We start from the raw sequence: 20,964 nt of genomic DNA, 5'->3' as shown, positions 1-20,964 counted from the left end.
TGTGTGTGTTTTCGACCACTTACACCTTTTTTCTACTGTAATCTAATCCCAGCAGTGTGTCACCTGATGCTCAGACCTGACCTTTGTGTTGGTCACATCATTGTGAACTTTCAACCATGATTGTGGAGCTTTTTACCTCCACCAAGGAACGGCAGAGGTTATGTTTTCATCTGGGTTTGTCTGTCTGTCTGTTTGTTAGACTGTTAGCAAGATAACTCAAAGAGGTATGGACAGATTTGGATGAAATTTTCAGGAAATGTTGATACTGGCACAAGCAACAAATGATTAAATTTTGGTGGTGATTTTGGGGGGGGGGGTCTGATCTGCCTTGATGGAGGTACTTCTCTAGTTTTGTCTTAAAACGCTAATGACGTATTTTAAAAATGAAAAACTAGCGCCATTATCCTCATGGATGTATTTAACACATGTTTGTAGTAGCTTACATGTCCATATACAGTAGCTTCAGGGTTTTTGCACCATGCTGTCATGATTTAATAGTAATATTCCAGACCATAAAGAGCCCAGAAATAGAATCAGAGTATTTCTATTGGCGTTTATTTAAACCAAACATTTTCACATTGGATTTGGTTTTCAGATTACTAAATGTCCACGTATAGAGTTGCCAGTGTTCTGACAAAATATTATTATATGTGGTTTTAAAGATTCTTGAATATATGTGATTATCTTATCTCATACTGACTGATCTCTTTCCTGTCTCTGAATGGACTGGCAACATTTCCAAGCAATAAAGGATCAGTGTGTTTTCAAAAACTTATGAATGACATGACAGTGAGGGAGTTATCTTGGCCTTTTGGGTTCCATCATTGAGCTCCTCACTCTAATACTTCAGCCTCCAAAGTCTTGTCTCATCATACTTGTTTTGGGCTGGAAATGTCACAATGTCTTCTTTGCGGTGACTTCAGATCATCTGCAGATAATTCAAGGGAATTTCTAGTCAATGAATGTGAGGGTAAATATTAAACAACAGCATCAGAGCCAGATAAGACTGCTACATGGGGATTCACTCAGCGTGGAAAGAAAACAGAGAGAAACAGCCTGGTTGATGGTGGTTGGATGTACAGGATGAGATGGGCTCTGAGGTTTGATGGGGCAGAAGAAGGCTCATGCAGACGGCTGGCTGCTCCTTTTGACGGCGTGTCAGGGTTGGCTCGCAAGCTGCTCTGCCGCATCTGGGTGATGCAGTCATCATTGTGGCAGGCCTGTCAGAACAAACTGGTGTGCTGGAGACAGATACAGCTTTAGTGGCTGGATGGGGAGTATGCAACACATGCATCACCCTAACATCGAATATGTTCCCCAAACTGGCAAGCTGGTGGCAAGTTAATGACAGGAACGACCAGTGACATCATATAAAAACATGATTACGCTTCACTAAAGACATCTGAGCGAGTCCATAGATCAAATAGACAGGGTGAAGCACTACCACACTCACTGGCTACTGGCATTACTTTAAACAGGAGCCTTGGTAATAGAATAAAAGTCTGTCTCTAAAATGTTACTGAAAAATATCACCACTAAATACGGGATAAACATTACTCACACAAACACCAAAACCAGATGAGACATTCACAGGGAGAAAAGAGAGTTCATGCACTGCCAAGACAGGGTTGCATCACTGATTTTATTTGTGATTTATTCAAATAAACTGACAGTCACATTGGCAGAATAATGTGTAATCATTAGCAAAGGGTTTACAAATTATTTATGTAAAAGCAAACCACCATCATTTACTTCCACTTTTTTTCATATAGTGTCATTAACAACTAACCTGGAAACCAATAAACGTCACAATTGCTTTCACTTAATTAAAACAATTGATATCATATTGCAAGGTAAGATGTCAGTCATCCCACAGTCTCCTGCCCACAGCAATTTACTGCTAAAACGATAGGAGAGGGGGGGGGGTGACACAAATAATAGCTATTAAACTGTCAGCTAGTGGAGGCTGGATCACATTACTGGAATTACCTAAGATGCACGATTATAAACAATGCCATGCCTCTTTTAACACGCGCATACAGATGTGGGAATACACACAGACACACAAATAAAAAGGGAAAACTTAACATTGTGCAGAAATGCACCCTCTGTGTTTCCTTTTTCCCCCCAAACTATTATTATTTTCACTCTGTCTATTCAGCAGAGTCTAAAAGCAAATCCTAGAAAAGTTAATCCCAGACCCATCTGACCAAAGTCCAACCCAAGTCCAATATTCTCATTTAGAGCCACATCTGACTAAGTCCAGTAGGTTACTTGGTTTGATCGATTGACTTGACATGATATCCTCATGGCTTGTGCTGGCACGATACCCATGATGCAGTCTGTTCAGTTGAAATAGTAATCACAAATGTATTAATAGATGATCAGATGACACTCAAGTATTGCCCATTATGGGGTCTAAATGTAAATACTGCATCACCTCAATCCTATAAGAGAAATAAGAAATGACTGATTTGCAGCTTTTTTTTTTTTTAATCTTAGTGCTCAGTGTTGCATCCTACGGAGCTCAGTGTGGTGCCCGTCTTTATGGCACCGGTGTATCCGCAGACAACACTGACATCTGCTGGATTTAGAGGATTCTTCTTTTCCTTATTGTTGTTTTTTTTTTATATATAAAACTTCATATATGCCACCTTTTATGAAATTCATACATAGCGTCAAGTTATTAATTTAACATGTACTTTTAAAAATTTGCAGAAAGCATGACTTAATTCCTCGTCCTTCTCGTTTTCATTTAACATGGATCAATTGAGTAGTGTTACACTCTTATCAGGAGGACTAATTTATTTATGAACCTGTCATTTGTAATCATTGATTGGGATGTTGTTCGTTACGGAGGTAATGATATGCGGAGGTAAAAGATTCCCTAATTATTGTGTTTGGTCTAATTGAGGCTGTGTGCTTCTGCAAGAGGGTTCAGAGGGGAGCTGACTGCTGCCCTGTCTACCAGACACGCCAGCAGAATGCCGTTAGATTCACAAAGACTGAAATTGATGAAAAACACCCACACACGTATCAGTTACTGCAGAGACTTGTTTCATTATGGCAATCAGTCTGTGTAAAATAGTCTATCACCACTGGACTACACGATAATTGCAATATAATGGCATTAGATAAAGTGAACGTCAGACCTGCAGTAGGCAGATCTAGCCTTAATAAACCTGAGGTGAGACAGGCCAAACCTTCTTCACAATAGTTTTCTTGCATTTTTAATTTCTTGGCAGTCATTGGCAGTCTTGGATCAATTGACCATTCAAGGGCCCGAGATGCATCTTCAGGAAGTGTCATCCTGAAAAGTCCCTTATCTTCCAGCACTGTAATGAATACTGCAGCTACAGTATGTATTTTTTTTTCATTTGCCAGCATTAAAGGTTTAATACTTAACCTTGAGAATTGCATACTGGTATGTTACTCATAAAAACAGCATAGTGTAATTTAAACAGGATTGATTTGTGAAACAGCAGTAAACACTTCAACACCGTATGGCAGCAAAAGCCAAGATAAGTAAAGTCTATACATTCTCTATTTTTCCTTCTCAAAAAGTCAAACAAAAGTGTGTTTGCTTTAGGTTTATTATATTTTGAAGCATTCATCACCATCAATATATCATCAAAATCATTCATCATTGGGGTTGTCTTTAATACTTACAAAAAAAAAAAAAAAAAAAAACAAGTACTGGATGTATTTCACAAAGAGAATCTTAAGTTATACAAACAAGCCTTCAATAAAAGTGCAGAGCTAGGATAAGTTAAATATGTCATTGTGTCATATTTCATATCATTTCTTTTTTTTCTTTTTTTTAGCAAAGAGGAAAAGAGAAACATCCATGCTTAAAGACACTGGTGCCTGGTCTTAAACTGCACAGAAAATCAACAAACATGAAAGAAGAAGACCATCAACAGACTAAATTAATCTACAGATGCAGAAATACAAAATGAAAACTGAAACACATGTTTTTTTTAAAGCAAAAACAAGAAGCTTTGGAATTTGATAGAGTAAGGAATGCAAAGAGCAGCTTCATTAAACATTTCGCACAATGTCACTTTACATCACTACTCTACATTAATCTCGTGTTAACAACATGTGGTTAAACATACATTTACAATAATTACAATCATGTGCTAAACACAAAACATTTGCAGCCCGTCTAACCAATTGCCACGTGGATGCAGCTTGAGTTGATTTCTGCATTCGAATTTCCAGCAGTTTCCAGCAGAGGGTGTAGTATTAAGCATGTTTTTTTTTTTTTTTTTTTTTTTTAATGATTGTTTAGCAAAATCAGCCAGAGGTTTTTGTCCCCACCTGCTCCCGCCTTTCAGTCTGTCTTTCCAAGTTGGGGCTGAGGCCTCTGAGAACTGCAGAGCGGGAAACACCATTCACTGTCAACGCTCCACTGTCTATTGGACAGATATAGTCTGCAGCGTCGTCAGGTTTCCGCTTCCTTAGATGACTGAATTGAGTAAATCCCAGCTTTTTTGGCTGAAATGACATAAAATGGAAATCTATTAATGAGTAATTTAATATTTGTGTGAGAAATGACCTTGTTTATTTTCATGTGTTCTAACCTTCACTTTGGCAGTGGTTGTGAGGGGAACATGGCCTGTTGCATTTCCATACTCTCGTTTCTCCTGAGTGGCCTGAGTCCCCACCAGGGCTGAGAAGGCAGTGGCGAGGTGGCGTCTCAGGAGGGTTTTCTGAGGTGGAATATTTAACAGCAAAGCCAAAGTCTCTGAACTGAAACGAGGCTCCAGGATCTAGTAAAGAGCACAATCACAGCATCCATGACAGTAAATTTACCGGACTAGGCTTAGTGAGCAGGGAAGCTAAAAAAAAAAAAAAAAAAATTAAAAATCAAGATTTACTTACAACCAGGCCACCATGAACACCACTGCCCCGTAGATTGGGAGCATACTCAGCCAGATCTACTGCTCGAAGCCACTCCATTACTCGATGGTTAGACCACTGCACCACTTCTGAGGGAGAGGGCTGTTTCTGAAGTGGAAATTAAAATAATATCTATCATTATACCCCTTCCACCTCACTCACAGCTGAAAGAAATTTTATTAAAGGAAGCTATGCATTATATATTTGTGTTTGTCTCCATCTAGTGGACTTCTGATATAACGACACCTTGTCTAAACGAAGACCATACAGTATAATCTCAGTAAATATTTCATATCTCAGAAAAACTCACAATATCAAAAAAAAGAAGACACGATTATTGAGTCTTTACATTTACAAATACACAAATCGTCTACAACAACCAATTCAAGAGTAAATCCGCTGTAGTTTGTCAAATGGCTGCCGTAGTGTATGCTTTTCGTTATATTCAGTTAATGACGTATTTTCTGTAAAAGTTACATTTGCTTCAGTTTTGCATTCTAATGTAATCCACTTTTTATTTACTCTGAGCTTTCATGAACATCTGCATGTCCAGTAAATTAATTACAGGTTAGATGGAAGTCACATCAATATAGTGTTTGGTCCTTAAACGTTAACATACATTATGTATTATCTGCCACTAGAGGTCTCTGTTAAAGCACTGAAAAAAAAAGATGCCTCAGTAAATGATGTTGTGAAGTAGTGCGGGATCACACCTGAGTTGTTTTCACCACAGCGGATATGAAAATATAGGCAACAATATCTATAAAAATTGTATAAAACATTGTATAACATAATTTTAACCCTTTATCAGGCAAGTTACTGTTTTTGGTAATTTCCACATACACTACGAGACAGTGACAACAACAGTTACAGTGAGGACAGTGAGTCAACAGTCTCAGGTCCAATGTGGTCTACAGGGTCTGTAAGATCCACCTCTGGATGAACAGTGAGTGTACCTACTTTGTTAGGTACCATGAAGTAATGGTATACTCAGTGCCAATGAAAACGCAACACTTGAATGTGTTTTATTGTTCCTGAGCTGCATCAATATGTTTAAGTTTCATCTGTATAAGATAATCCCAGACAGTTTCTTAACAACCTGAGACGGGTTGAGCTATTGTCACGCTTGAATGAACTTGTCTGCATTCATAAGACTTGTTTTTCTCATTGCTCAGCAACGAACTGCTCAATTTCAGGAATTGTGGTCAGTTAAGGAGTGGTCATGTTCTGTATATAAAGGCAAGCTGAAAAACACGAAAATCATTTGCAATAACTCAGCGATGCCTAGACTGACACGTGACCAAAGATGCCATGCTATGGGGCTCCTGGAGGCCGGAATCTCTGCTCGGCAGGTGGCACGCCATTTTGGATGCAATGTGTCCACCATAGTCAGGATGCAACAGAGGCATGAAGAAACTGGCTCAACTGCAGACAGACCTCGCCCTGGACGAGCACATGTGACCACGCCACAGCAGGATCACTACACTGAGCTGCAGCACCTCCGGGACCGCTTTGTGACTTTTGGTTTTGGGGGTCCTTGAGTTTCTTTCTTTATCCTTATTTTTTTTTCAACAAATTTGGATGTGATTTTTTATTTTTACTGTATAGAAATGGCCCATGATTAATTCCAAAGAGCTTATGTAATAAAAATCCTCATCGATTTTAAAAAAAAAAAAAAAAAAAAAAAAAAAAAAGAATCTTCAAGTGTTGCGTTTTCATTGGCACTGAGCATACTAATGTAAGGAATGATGTTCAAAGGGAGAATGTGGATGTGGACAGGGGTCTGGATCAGCACTTATGTTGGTCTAATGTTCTAAAAGTAATGTTCTTTTCACCTTACAAGTGCTTTTCTTGTATTTTTTTTATATTTACTTCTTGGATTTTATTTCATTTTTTGCCATGTATGGGTAAGGAACCAAATTTGGTAACTTCACTGATCTTGATTTTCTACATAATAAAAATGTGTGAAAAATGTCAAAAAAAAAAAAAAAGGAACATATTCTCATTTTGTCCTCCAATAACACACTAAAGCTGAAATATAAAGGGTTAATTCACCTTTAGTGATGTAAATTAATATACAGTTGCAAAATAAATTATTATCCAGGCCCGCACCTCCAGATTTAGCAGTACGTTTTATCCAGGTGCAATACGGGTACTGAACACACTGCAATGACAATACCTCACACAGGACCTATACTTAACATAAGTCATAGTGTTCAGCCAGGGTCAAAGTGCAATATATACTTAGCTCTACTGTTTCCTTTTTGTTTTGTTTTTTTTCTCGGTTGGTGACATGTCTGTTTTTATACTGTATATATATTTACACTTCCTTTCTTCTTTAAACTTTTGCACTACGCATCACCAGAAAGTTGTCACTTACAATTTCGTTGTACATATGTATAATGACAATAAAGGCATTCTATTCTATTCTATTCTATTCTATTAGACCATCAAAAGTCAACAAAAACAATGATTATGCAATGAAGTACCTCCTCCTGTGTGTGTCATGTGACTAAAACAGAAAAGAAAACATGGAATGCCTAAAAGCACTGTTTTTGTCAGTACAGTGCCATAGCTATTGATGTAAGAATTTAAGTGATTTTGGATATTATCAAGAAAACATGGAAAATGGATAGATATCAGCTCTGATATTAAACTCTTATGGGGTATTTTTGTTTTTCATTATATTTGTCCAAACAAATGTACCTTTAGTTGTACCAGGCATTAAAATGAACAAGAAATTGAAGAAAACAATGGTGGTCTAATAATTTTTTCCTCAACTGTATTGTCATTATAACTGCAGGAAACATTTAAGGGTCCAAAGGGGATATGACTGACATCTATTACACCGAATAACAGATTTTATCTGAACATAAACACATACGCAAGTAAACAAGTCAATAAAATGTGTATATAACATAAAGCTTTTTAGATATTTTAATGCAGAAACGTGACATATTTTGCCTTTTATGTTTGTTTTTGTTTTGCTTTACCTCTTCGCCTGGCCTGCGTCGTAGACAGTTGGGGTTGAACTTATTGGCATGGAGAACATGAATGGCACATTTAATACTGAGATGATGAAGTTGGCTGGTCACTTTTAAGGTCAACAGGTCATTCTGATAGGAAAAAAAAAACCCAAGATGATCTGTAGGTAAGATTGCGAAGCCATGGTATTGTTTTTCATTTGTATAAAATTATATGTAAAATCTACAGCAGTTTATATCATCGAGTATCGTAGTATATTTTACTCTATACTGAAATCTTACCACTGTGAGGTATTGAATCATTCGACCGTCGACTCTGGCTTCATGGAACTGGTCTTTATACTGAGGCAAACCAATATCATCTAACCAACCTGTTCAAGAAAATCAAACAAGGTAAGTTACTTCAAATGATGCACATACATACACTGTTAAAACATTTTCATAACAACTCAATACAATATAGTTCAGCCCTTGTTTTAATGTCAGGTCATATTTGCATTTGCACTGCTAAAATCAAAATCTTACCAAGTGTATGTTTCTCATTTCTAGCCTAAATATCTCATCACACTTTAAATAAGACATAATCAACTAAAGAGTAACTTTTCAGTGAGATATAAAAACTTATTTTTAGACAATAGATCTAGAAAATCTTATTTCAAGAAATCTTAACAAGATAATTTTCACTTGCTTCATTGGCAGATTTTTTTTTTTTTTTTTGCTTAATTATTATTATTATTATTATTATTATTTTTTTTTTTTTTTGCTTAATTAAAAAAAATCTGCCAATGGAACAAGTGAAAATTATCTTGGTAAGATTCCTTGAAATAAGATTTTCAAGATCTGTTGTCTAAAAATAAGTTTTTATATCTCACTGAAAAGTTATTCTTTAGGTGATTATGTCTTATTTAAAGTGTGATTAGATATTTTGGCTAGAAATGAGAAAAATATACTCGATAAGATTTTTATTTTAGCAGTGTGTCAAGTATATTTATATCTCACACATTGTTCTTCTTTGCTTGGTCTATGATAAGATACCCAGTAAACTCTATTAGTGGATCTGATTCAAATTAGTACACAGGTAGCACAGTTCAGCAGGGTGACAGTGTCTTACGTGTGACCCAAATGTGATCCAGCTCTGATGACTTTTCTATAACCTTGGTGGTGAAAGCCCTCAAAGCCAGCTGAAGTTTTTTCCTGTGCAGTGGGTGCTTCATTCCCATCTCCTGGTGACAGAGAGGACATTCTATTGTGAAATAAAACTTCTCCCTCCACTTAAAAATGTACTTTGTTACATCACATACTCTGATCCTTAGTGTGCAGAATAATGCTTGTGCAGAGACAGATAATAAAAAGAACAATTTGGACTCATTTTCTGAACTGAGGTTTGCCTATGCTAGCTTAAATTCAGTATACATTATGATCCCAATTTAAAAAAAAAAAAAAAAAAAAAAAAGTTTGGATGTGTAAAATGAACGTAAAAAACTAAATGCAATGTTTTACAAATTGTGTAAACCCATACTGTGCTCTATAATCAATGCAACAAAGAAAACATATCAAATGTCTCAACTGAGACTCTTTTTGGAGATGCATTGCTGCTATCAGATTCAACACTGACTTATCTTTTTTTCTTAGTATTGTACATTTTGTCACTTGAACCATTTGAAGTGTTTTCTGTTTTCCATTGTGAATATGATTATCAGAACATTTTACACTCAATGCCAATTTACAAAAGCATCACATACCCCAGTGCCTTTTAAGATCTGATAAGATCAAACATCCAAAAAAGTCAAACATGAGTTTATTGGATGTTTGATCTTATTGGGTGTTTGGATTGTATTAGATGTCTTATTTGTTGCTATTCATCATTTTATTTAGTGGCACTGAAGAGGGCAAGCTCTACCCAGTATTGGTGTATAGCAATTGTAAATGACAATAAACCTATTCTATTCTATTCTATTCTATTCTATTCTATTCTATTCTATTCTATTCTATTCTATTCGTATACTTTTCTTTTGTTCAGACAAGGTATAGTTTTTAGATGTTACCTTGTCTGACAAAAAATGTATAATTACATTAGAGAAAGACAAAATGAACATCATTAGCTCTATTCTATTCTATTCTATTCTATTCTATAATTATACTTTTCTTTTTGTTCAGACAAGGTATAGTTTTTAGATGTTACCTTGTCTGAACAAAAGAAAAAAGAAAAGTATAATTACATTAGAGGAAGACAAAATGAACATCATTAGCTCTATTCTATTCTATTCTATTCTATTCTATTCTATTCTATTCTATTCTATTCTATAATTATACTTTTTTTGTTCAGACAATGTATAGTTTTTAGATGTTACCTTGTCTGAACAAAAGAAAAAAGGAAAATATAATTACATTAGAGGAAGACAAAATGAACATCATTAGCTCTATTCTATTCTATTCTATTCTATTCTATTCTATTCTATTCTATTCTATTCTATTCTATTCTATTCTATTCTATAATTATACTTTTCTTTTTGTTCAGACAAGGTATAGTTTTTAGATGTTACCTTGTCTGAACAAAAGAAAAAAGAAAAGTATAATTACATTAGAGGAAGACAAAATGAGCATCATTAGCTCTATTCTATTCTATTCTATTCTATTCTATTCTATTCTATTCTATTCTATTCTATAATTATACTTTTCTTTTTGTTCAGACAAGGTATAGTTTTTAGATGTTACCTTGTCTGAACAAAAGAAAAAAGAAAAGTATAATTACATTAGAGGAAGACAAAATGAACATCATTAGCTCTATTCTATTCTATTCTATTCTATTCTATTCTATTCTATTCTATTCTATTCTATTCTATTCTATTCTATAATTATACTTTTTTTGTTCAGACAATGTATAGTTTTTAGATGTTACCTTGTCTGAACAAAAGAAAAAAGGAAAATATAATTACATTAGAGGAAGACAAAATGAACATCATTAGCTCTATTCTATTCTATTCTATTCTATTCTATTCTATTCTATTCTATTCTATTCTATTCTATAATTATACTTTTCTTTTTGTTCAGACAAGGTATAGTTTTTAGATGTTACCTTGTCTGAACAAAAGAAAAAAGAAAAGTATAATTACATTAGAGGAAGACAAAATGAGCATCATTAGCTCTATTCTATTCTATTCTATTCTATTCTATTCTATTCTATTCTATTCTATTCTATTCTATTCTATAATTATACTTTTCTTTTTGTTCAGACAAGGTATAGTTTTTAGATGTTACCTTGTCTGAACAAAAGAAAAAAGAAAAGTATAATTACATTAGAGGAAGACAAAATGAACATCATTAGCTCTATTCTATTCTATTCTATTCTATTCTATTCTATTCTATTCTATTCTATTCTATAATTATACTTTTTTTGTTCAGACAATGTATAGTTTTTAGATGTTACCTTGTCTGAACAAAAGAAAAAAGGAAAATATAATTACATTAGAGGAAGATAAAATGAACATCATTAGCTCTATTCTATTCTATTCTATTCTATTCTATTCTATTCTATTCTATTCTATTCTATTCTATAATTATACTTTTTTTGTTCAGACAATGTATAGTTTTTAGATGTTACCTTGTCTGAACAAAAGAAAAAAGGAAAATATAATTACATTAGAGGAAGACAAAATGAACATCATTAGCTCTATTCTATTCTATTCTATTCTATTCTATTCTATTCTATTCTATTCTATAATTATACTTTTCTTTTTGTTCAGACAAGGTATAGTTTTTAGATGTTACCTTGTCTGAACAAAAGAAAAAAGAAAAGTATAATTACATTAGAGGAAGACAAAATGAACATCATTAGCTGTATTCTGTTCTATTCTGTTCTATTCTGTTCTGTTCTTTGTGTTGAATTCGTTGGTAGGATGAGGTCTCGTGTACCTGATCCAATAGTGAGATGTTAGTTTAAAGTGACATGATCTGTCTTGTTTGATCGTCTCACCTTCTCAAAGTCCTGTGGTGTGGCAGACAACAGTGTCTGACCATTTTCAACCCACTGTCTGGTCAGACTGACATACTGGCCGAGGCCATAGTCCTCTAACCAGCCACACACCTGCTCCTTGGTCCACTGGCTGAATGGAATATTCATATCGCTGTGGGAAAAACGCACACATCAGAAAAACACTTAAATATGTTAAATGTGCCATTCATATAGTCATTTTTACTAAGGTTCTCGGGACTGCAGCCATATAAAGCATTTTGTAAACGCTAGAATTTAATGAAACAGGGAGAGCAAAGCAGCAACAAAGAGAATCAAACTCTTTTAGTAGACGTTAATAGTAGAGGCAATTCGAGTCTTACCGTTCAGAGTCATGAGATTCAGGGGTACGAGTTAGTCGAGGTCCTGCTGTAGCACGCAGTCCCCCTCTCCTAAACTGACCAGCATCTGAATCTGCTCCCTGAAACCCTCCAGACTGGGTTCTTCGAAGTCTACACAAAGTTAAACAATGTGTGAGAAGGTTTTTAGATCTCGTTTCATTCTCAGCATAAACAGTGCAAGCTCTTTTGCTCAGAAATTATGTTTATTTTCTTTTTATTAGTGATTTCACACTCACTTCCCCCAGAGCCTTTTGAAGCTCCTGTTATTCTTCATATACTCTGGTGAACCTATAGTACGTTGGCCAGTCTGTGAATTTGTCCCAGAATGCACCGGAGAAGCATCACTTGAGATGCTGTCATCAGTTTTCTCTGGCTTTTCTATAAAAAACACACAAAAAACATAGTTAATGAACACATTACAAAGTACAAGTGTGACTGTGTAAATATAGACGCATGGTTGAATCCCACAATCAGTATTTTAACGATGTGCATAATTATTATTCCACAGTTTCCTTTTGCTTGACCCATAAAGACCCAAACATCCACTATTGACAAAAAGCATCTACTGACCTAAACTGTGCATGCACTAATCCTATCTATACATGTAAATAATTGGTGTAAAATATAGTTTGTCCTCTTTACATGGTCATCAGATATGACCCATTTGGATGTTTAGAGGCTCTGTAGTTACCGTGGAAACACTATCATCTTCTACAAAATTGATTCACCAGTAAAACCCATGGAGTTGGATCAATGACAGTGGATGAACACATTGGGCTTATGTTCAGTTAATGATAGATTTTACAGAAAAAGTCCCTTTTTCTTCAGTTTTCGCCGTTTCAATATAATAACCTTTGACTTTTCTTTGAGCTTTTATGAACACCTACATAATCAGAGAATTAAGTATAGAAAAATAGAGGAATTTCACTAAAAAGAAATAGCATAATTCAGAGGGTAATAGTATAATAAATCTTGATAAATCACTTAGGAAAGGTTAAATAGAGAGAAAAATTCATTTGGGAACTGAGACTAAAGTCACACTGGGTCCATTTGAGTTAAAATACTTCATAGTAATTAATTTAGACAAAGCCTCATTGTGATTTTGCCAGAACACACAACACAAAAACTCCAAAGAAAGCTATTAAAAACACACAGAAAGAGCTCAATTTAACATGTGCGGTGGTCTGACTTTCTAAGGTGCACAGATTACAGACCACCGAATTCAGCAAATAATTAATTAGGCTAATACCACATAAAAAGATAGGGTTTCAGCTAAATTTTACATGGTACAGTTTTTATGAGCAGCCTACAAGTCATGCTCCACTCTATAGATTAATGTAGCAGAACAAAAATCAGGGAGAGGCTGGAGTTAAAACTGGTCAGTTAAACTGAGATAGGGTGGAGCTGGGATGAATGTGGTCAATCACAGAAAGAGAGAGGGTGTGTTTGGGATGAAAGTCTATCCCACGATCCCTCTGCCCTGTCAGGGCCTCTGCAATTAGCTATGATCAAAGGTACAGTGGTCGTCTGGTCGAGCGAGGTCGGTTTGCTCCAAATATGATCGCTGCCTCATGGGAATTACTGTGCTCACGTCTGCCTCCATATGTAATCAATGACAGGGTATGTTACTGCACACTATCCATCATATCATCAAATAACACCATTTATAGCTTGACTTAATATTTTTGGGTTTACTTTGGCTGGAGTCTCCATCTTCGCTCCCATCTGGAGACCTTTGACTGTGGATTTCACTGCTGCTGCCTCCAACCCCATTCTGCTCTAACAGAGAGGAAATGACAGGCAGCGTCTGACTTCTGGGGTCATTCACACCACTCTGGATAAACCACGCAGATACAGACACAGAATGTCATCAGGCATCACATTTGTACCAAGCAGATGTAAATACTATACATACATAAGGTTTTATTTATTTGAAGTCTTAACTCTGGGAAGCAGAGTCATATATTAAACATACTGTAGAATTGTAAAGGTGAAGATCATTTAGGATTGAATATAATCATGTAAAGCTAAGTGATTATAATAAATGAATCAAGAGTTGAACATTACCTTTTGTGAAGGCCCACATGTTAAGTCATTCATGCTGCTGGATAATGTCTGTGGTTCTGTTCTGAGAAAATGAACACACAATACCCTTAGTAAAATCTGATTCTGAGACATTAGAATTTTCCCTTAGCAAAAAATATTTCATTACCTGCATATGTTGTCCTTCTGGACTGATGAAAGAGATGTTTGTCGTGATGAAGAACTGTTTGTAGAAACCTGTGGATAAAAAAAATAATAAGTAAAAAATAGATACAGTATATATTTTGAAACAACAAGTTTAACTCATAAAGACCCAGTGTGACTTTTATGTCAGTTCCCAAAAGATGTTTTCTCTGTATTTAACATTTCTTAAGTTATTTACAACTATGTATTGTAATATTATTATCTGTATTTTGCAAATTTTCAGTGAAAATCGTGTATTTTCCTATATTTAATTTACTGATCATGTAGATGTTCATAAAAGCTCAGATTAAAGTTGAGGGTTATTATATCAGAAACAGAAAAAACTTAAGAAAAATGGACTTTTTCAACAAAGATGTCAATAACTGAACATAAACCCAGTGTGTGCATCCACTGTCACTGATCCAGCTCCATGGGTTTTACTGGTGAATCAATGTTTCAAACTTTTTTAAAATCATTTTTATTAATATAAAAAAGAATCTTCAATTTAGTTCAATTTGTAGCAAATTGTGTTCATGTTACTTATTATTTTGTTGATTTGCTATTATTTTTTGTTCATTTTATTCATTACTTTGGCTGTTTTTTTTGTCATTTTGTTGCTTTTTTATTGTTTACTTTATTTTAGTAAATTGTTTTATACACACACACACACACACACACACACACAACTCTATGGATTTTACTGGTGAATCAATGTTGTAGAAGAAGACAATGTTTCCACAGTGACTACGGAGCCTCTGAACATCCAAATGGGTCATATCTGATGACCATGAAAAGATGACAAACTGCATTTTACACCAATTATTTGCATGTATTAATAGGATTAGTGGATCAACAGGTATTAAACAGTTTAGCTCTGTAGATACCTTTGGTCGACAGTGGATGTTTGGGTCTTTATGGATTAAACAGCAAAGAATGGTCCTATTGTGACCCATTTTTGTCAGACTGGGTAAATACTGTAATATTCTAATCTACAGAGCAGAGTTTCAATAATTACTATTGTCAGTAGTACTTCTAGGGTGATAATGGTAAGGGTAAGGGTAATAACTATTATTACTGGTTTTATTGTTGTTATGGGTAGTTGTCATTGCACACACGCACACACACATATGCACACACTCACTCCCAGATAATATCAGTATACAACCACCCAGGGTCATTTAACAAGGTCTCTGCAATGCCATCAATCTTGCTTCACTTGTTTATTTGTCCCGCTACCCCACCATATATTACTGGTAAGGGATATCAGTAAATATTAACACACTGTTATGTGTAAATATATGCATTTTGCAAACAAATAAAATATAATAAAATAAAATAAGAAAGAAACAAAGGGCAATTGAACAACTACCTAGTAGCAGACATGTTTTGTTTCTTTTTGTTTGTTTATTTATTTCGAATATAACATTAAGACCAAACCACAAAAAGACTCGCTTAAAAAAAGAAGAAAACATTCAAAAAGGAGCGGGATGAAGTTTAATTTATAGTCTCCCTCCCCCTTACACCATCCTTCTACCTACCCTAAATTCCTGTCAGATCCCATAAGTAACTCAGAATCTTACACATATCAGACTAAATTCTGACATGTCATAATCCCTGTAAAACAGAATGAACATGGTATGCACACCTCTGACTTTAAATCCTCGGATTTTGCGCTGGCAGAGTCTGCATTCTTCATCTGTCCATGCTCTTCTTCTTCACTGCTTATTGATGAAGTCCTTCCATTTGATGTCGAACAAACAGCAGGTGGAGCTATAGTAACAAATGATCACAACATGTTTTCAGCGTCTAAAGCAATGCCATATTTTACTTTAAAATAAGGAAGCAACGTGGCCTTTATTCGTTTTGTTCATAATGTTGTTATTGAGATTAGAAAATGAGACCAGGAACAACGAGTTCTGTTGTGGATTAAGGAGGGAAAAGCTGATTACCTTGCCTTGTGTTGTGAGGAACCTCTCTGAATTGCTTACACTGATTCAAGAGCAGAGTGAGCTCCTCAATACGTCGGTCCTGAAGAAAATGGGATCAAGGTCAACGTAACTCAATTTAGATGTTGATCTAAGGTTAGGAAACACACATATGGACTATCTGCTTCAGTCTATTACAGAGCAATACGCCACACAAACGTCCCTCTTTCACCATATGGCCTTTACATCAAAGTAGTGGATAGGGAGGGGATTGACAAAAGCCTGGCTGGAAATCTTAGTTGTGGTAACCAGCTGTGTGGACTGTGTGCTATTTGAAGTGGTGCCCATGCCTGGTTTTGCCATGGTTCTCTTAATGCATCTCACTCCAAAATTAGGCCTGGCAGATCTAGGCCTACTTAAGTGTGGCTTTGCCTGAAATGGCTCGCCTTGGGGTGTGTGTACGTGTGTGTCCTCACTCGTGTGCCACATGTAGACCCACGTCTGTAAGTCTTTAAAGTCCAAGACTCTCTGGGAGGGGGAATACAAAAGCTCCTCTGTACTATAAATGACTTGAGGGCGGTACCTCTGAGAAACATCTAAAAGAGCTACCTACAATAATAATAGTATTTTTATATGCAGCCCAGTAACACTCTTTAGTAACCTGACCGCAATACACTTTGCACTCGTCTTAAACATAGCCATTTATAAAGAGAAAAAAAAAAGATGTTTTAATTTTTTGGCACCTTACCTTTTCATCATTGGCAGCCACCAGTGTTTTCATTCCACTCCGAAGCCTGTGCAGTTCCTGGTCTAAAAGACAAGTCCATTATTGAACATTAGTCTGTACAACACATGTTTATGTCTCGTAAATTACATATATTGTAAAACCCCCAAACTGGCAAAGAGTTAAAGCAAAAAAAGCGTACAAACATGCTAGCAAGTTGCTGATTTATTCCTCACTAGAGTGCCATCTATACCACATATTTTTAGAGACCCAGCCCTTTTTATCTACTAATCATAGCTTTAGCCATGTCAGCTTTTACATAATTGGACCGACAGACCATAGGCTCTTTCTTTGCAGATATTTGCAGGCACAAAAAGAGGATTGCTGGTGAGTGACAGTGATTACACAAAGCAAGTAGCCCATATTGTGTTTATCTATGACAGACATAATTATGAACACATGAGATATTGTGACATTTACAGTCCATAAAGGCAGCAAAGGAGCCAAAGGGAGGAATGATAGTGCATCAAGTCACTGTGGAAACCAGTTGATGACTGTCAAATTTGCCCCTCAGAGCAGAAGGAAACAAAAGATAAAATAATGGACTTGTCAGGAGCAAAGAAACAAATGGAAAGATCAAAGAGCGACATGGCCCATAGGGTTGAAATGATTTTCATTAAGCGCTGTCAAAGCTTACATTTGGAGTTTAGCCTCTTCCTGTACATCTCCTCTGAGAGAGAAGGTAGAGAGACAGAAACCCATTATAAGACAGTTTATTATGGTTTATTAAGGGCCAAAACAGACTTTTCCCACAGCTGTTACTGCAACTTAATAAATGCAAAAATGACTCATTAACTGTGTCACCTATCAGGCTTGGTAACTCTGAGCGAGTGGCTGTTGGCAACTTAGTAGGAGGCCCGAGGCTGGCTGCTTTGCTTACCTCTCTCCGTGCTTTCAGAGGAAAGACATGGTCTGGCCAGTAGCTGAGTGTGCAAGCTCTCGATCTCTGCGTTCTTACTAAACAGAAGCTGCTGAAGGCTGCCGATCTCTGCCTGTGGGTGTCACAGAGCGAGGAATCTCATCAGAAAGAACATGCAGTTCTGCAAAAGTCTATATGTGCCTCCACATGTCTGTTTAAACAGCACAGATATGAGCTCACATCTATGAAAACAAAGAACCTCCATCAGTTTTACTTAAAAGGGATCCTGACACTTGAAACCCCCTCTTTTATTTCCAAAGCAATCTGTAAAATTTATAGAGCACATGTATAAAACACCCACAACAAAGAAAGATTCTTGGATTTGAAGGGGCTGAATATTAGGCCACTCTGTGGTTTGTTTGGAACTAAGTTACAGAGAGTGGCAATATAGCAATGCAGTAAAGTTATACTGAGTCGGATTTATTTACCAGTGTGTCAGTGTGCTTTGGTTGCATGGGAGAAAATAGTAAATAGCCGCATATACCACATTATATTTGAAATATTTCATCAAAAGCTAAGTCTGGCAATAATATGCTGGAAAATGAAGGGTAGATGAATGAACTCACAAAGAACAATTACAGTATGTGTGGAAATAATATAACATTATATAAGTAAATATTACAATTTGAAAATAAAAGTAATTGGATATTTCTATAAAATCAGTGCTTGCAATCCTTAGTAAGTATCCAGTTGACAGAAATGAAAATAGGATATCTGATGAATGACAAATGCATTGTACTTAACAAGGAATGTATACTGAACAACAAAAGAAACGCAAGTATGTTTCGGTATTGGTTTATATGGGAGTTTTATTATGAATATTGGTTTCATATGAGATATTTATATCCAGCTGTGAAATTTACAGTGGGTCTCTCTTGCTGTCCTTGTAGCACTGAGTTGACGGTCATGGAGATGGGCCAAGTGAATATGGCGATCCTGATTACGGGTGGTCACACGCGGTCTTCTGGATCTTGGTCTGTCCCGAGTGGTCCCTGTGTCATGGAATCATGTCCTCAGCCTACTGATGGTGGACTTGTGCACTTGCAGACGTCTGGCAACGTTGCGAGCCGTTAAACCAGCATCAAGCATACCAATGGCGCGTTCTCTCAGATTATCGTTAAGGCGAGGCATCGTGGTAATGCAGTAACTTTTGAATCTTACCATTTCTTTTTATAGCCCCCGGATAAACAAAGGGAATTGCCACTCCCATTTGTTGCTCCCACTACCATATCACTCAAAACGTACCGCACTTCCGATACTTTGTACACATGCTCAACACCACTCGTGGTCGTGTTTGCCTGCAAACACACGCTCCAATGGTTACAACTCACTTATTGTAATGTGTATCTCAGTTGACAACTCAACAGGACAGCTGAACTCTTGCCTAAATTAACGACCAAAACTTGCGTTTCTTTTGTTGTTCAGTATATATATATATATATATATATATATATACATATATATATATATATATATATATATATATACACACATACATATGCAGTCGTGGAAAAAAATATTAGACCACCCCTGTTTTCTGGAATTTCTTGTTCGTTTTAATTCCCTGGTACAACTAAAGGTACATTTAAGACAAATATCATAACAACAAAAGTAGCTCATAAGAGTTTAATTTCAGAACTGATATCTAACCATTTTCCATGTTTTCTTGATAATAACCAAAATCACTTAAATTCTTACATCAATAGCTATGGCATTGTACTGCCAAAAACATTGCTTTTAGGCATTCCATGTTTTCTTTCCTGTCTGTTTTAGTCATATGATACACACAGGAGTTAGTACTTGATTGCATAACCATTGTTTTTGATGGTCTAATATTTTTTCTCTGACTGTATACTGTTCAGAAATGTCTTTTAGAAACTATTAAAATATTATTGTGATTTGTTGATAATATAAAGATGAAAATGATATAGAAGATTTGGTACAGAAGCCTAACTGTTGTGAAGGAAGTTGCATTTAACAGCTGTTAGTGTGAGTAGATAGGAGAAGAAGAATAGTAATATATCCAACAGACAAGCAGTAGAGACATCAGACAGCAAGAACAGTCAAAGAAATGTGTCAAAGTAATGGGAGGGAATGATATGATTGAAAAAAAAAACAAGGGGTGGGAGTCAGTAAAAGAACTTATGAGGGCTCAACAAGTTATTGGTATGACATAATGGCAAAGTAAACAAACAAGACATAAAAAAAACAGGCTAAAACATTGTTAAATCTGTTTCTACAACACATGTCAAATCAGTGACAGATTTCATAGGGAAACATAGGTGTCCGTGAATGAGAAAGTGTGTGTGCAGAAGAAAATGACTCACTCTTTTGGCTGGAACATCAGATTGGACAGCATTTAGGAAAGTTGAGTGGACAGTTAGCAGTGGAATTTGGGCACAGATTGTGTGTTTCGAAGACTAGACGCTATGAAAGTCAAAACTTAACTTTACCTTTGTTGCTTTGAGTTTCTTCTCATACTGAATTTTCTGATCCTCCAGGTGCTCTACTTTGTCCTTGAGAATCCTGAGCTCCTTAATTAAACTCTGCAACAGAAAGCGTTGGAAAATTAGCTCCGTAATTTCATTTGCAACCTTCAAACAAGCAGAGCATCCCCGCAGCTCGATCAAATACCTGGGTTCTGTTAGTGAATCTGCAGGATGTTTTCACATAACACTCACTCAGTTAGACTGAATAAAATGCATTAATTAGTTTTATACACACTAGAAGCAATCTCTTAATCCCCCTTTATGCTCAGGTCAAATATAAACTATTAACCCAGTTTCACTTTTTTTTTTCCTGATCAAAACAAGGCATCATTGCATCCTCAGCAATGACCTTCTGAATACAATAATAATAATAATAAAAAAA

At 35.8% G+C, this 20,964-nt stretch overlaps 1 protein-coding gene across 5 annotated transcripts in view; it reads right to left on the bottom strand.

Moving 5' to 3' along the window:
* Nucleotides 1-3,577: 3,577 nt before the first annotated feature.
* Nucleotides 3,578-20,964, bottom strand: part of ppfibp2a (PPFIA binding protein 2a) — a 28,830-nt gene continuing 11,443 nt past the window's right edge. For 4 of the 5 annotated variants that reach the window (XM_030129946.1, XM_030129964.1, XM_030129971.1 and 1 more), the window contains 18 exons: nt 20,547-20,639; nt 18,055-18,166; nt 17,812-17,844; nt 17,139-17,200; nt 16,415-16,493; nt 16,111-16,235; nt 14,452-14,519; nt 14,307-14,367; nt 13,935-14,073; nt 12,476-12,617; nt 12,222-12,350; nt 11,863-12,013; nt 9,001-9,112; nt 8,172-8,260; nt 7,899-8,021; nt 4,888-5,013; nt 4,587-4,775; nt 3,578-4,500 (listed from right to left, as the gene is read on the bottom strand). In XM_030129946.1, coding sequence (XP_029985806.1) covers nt 4,300-4,500; nt 4,587-4,775; nt 4,888-5,013; nt 7,899-8,021; nt 8,172-8,260; nt 9,001-9,112; nt 11,863-12,013; nt 12,222-12,350; nt 12,476-12,617; nt 13,935-14,073; nt 14,307-14,367; nt 14,452-14,519; nt 16,111-16,235; nt 16,415-16,493; nt 17,139-17,200; nt 17,812-17,844; nt 18,055-18,166; nt 20,547-20,639 — 2,034 coding nt within the window. In that variant the 3' untranslated portion in view covers nt 3,578-4,299. The remainder of the gene's footprint in view (nt 4,501-4,586; nt 4,776-4,887; nt 5,014-7,898; nt 8,022-8,171; nt 8,261-9,000; nt 9,113-11,862; nt 12,014-12,221; nt 12,351-12,475; nt 12,618-13,934; nt 14,074-14,306; nt 14,368-14,451; nt 14,520-16,110; nt 16,236-16,414; nt 16,494-17,138; nt 17,201-17,811; nt 17,845-18,054; nt 18,167-20,546; nt 20,640-20,964) is intronic. The other variant, XM_030129956.1, reaches the window with a different exon arrangement.

The sequence above is a fragment of the Sphaeramia orbicularis genome, chromosome 3 (assembly GCF_902148855.1).
Source record: "Sphaeramia orbicularis chromosome 3, fSphaOr1.1, whole genome shotgun sequence".
Classification (NCBI taxonomy): domain Eukaryota; kingdom Metazoa; phylum Chordata; class Actinopteri; order Kurtiformes; family Apogonidae; genus Sphaeramia; species Sphaeramia orbicularis.
This window is presented reverse-complemented; position numbering and strand designations above follow the sequence as displayed.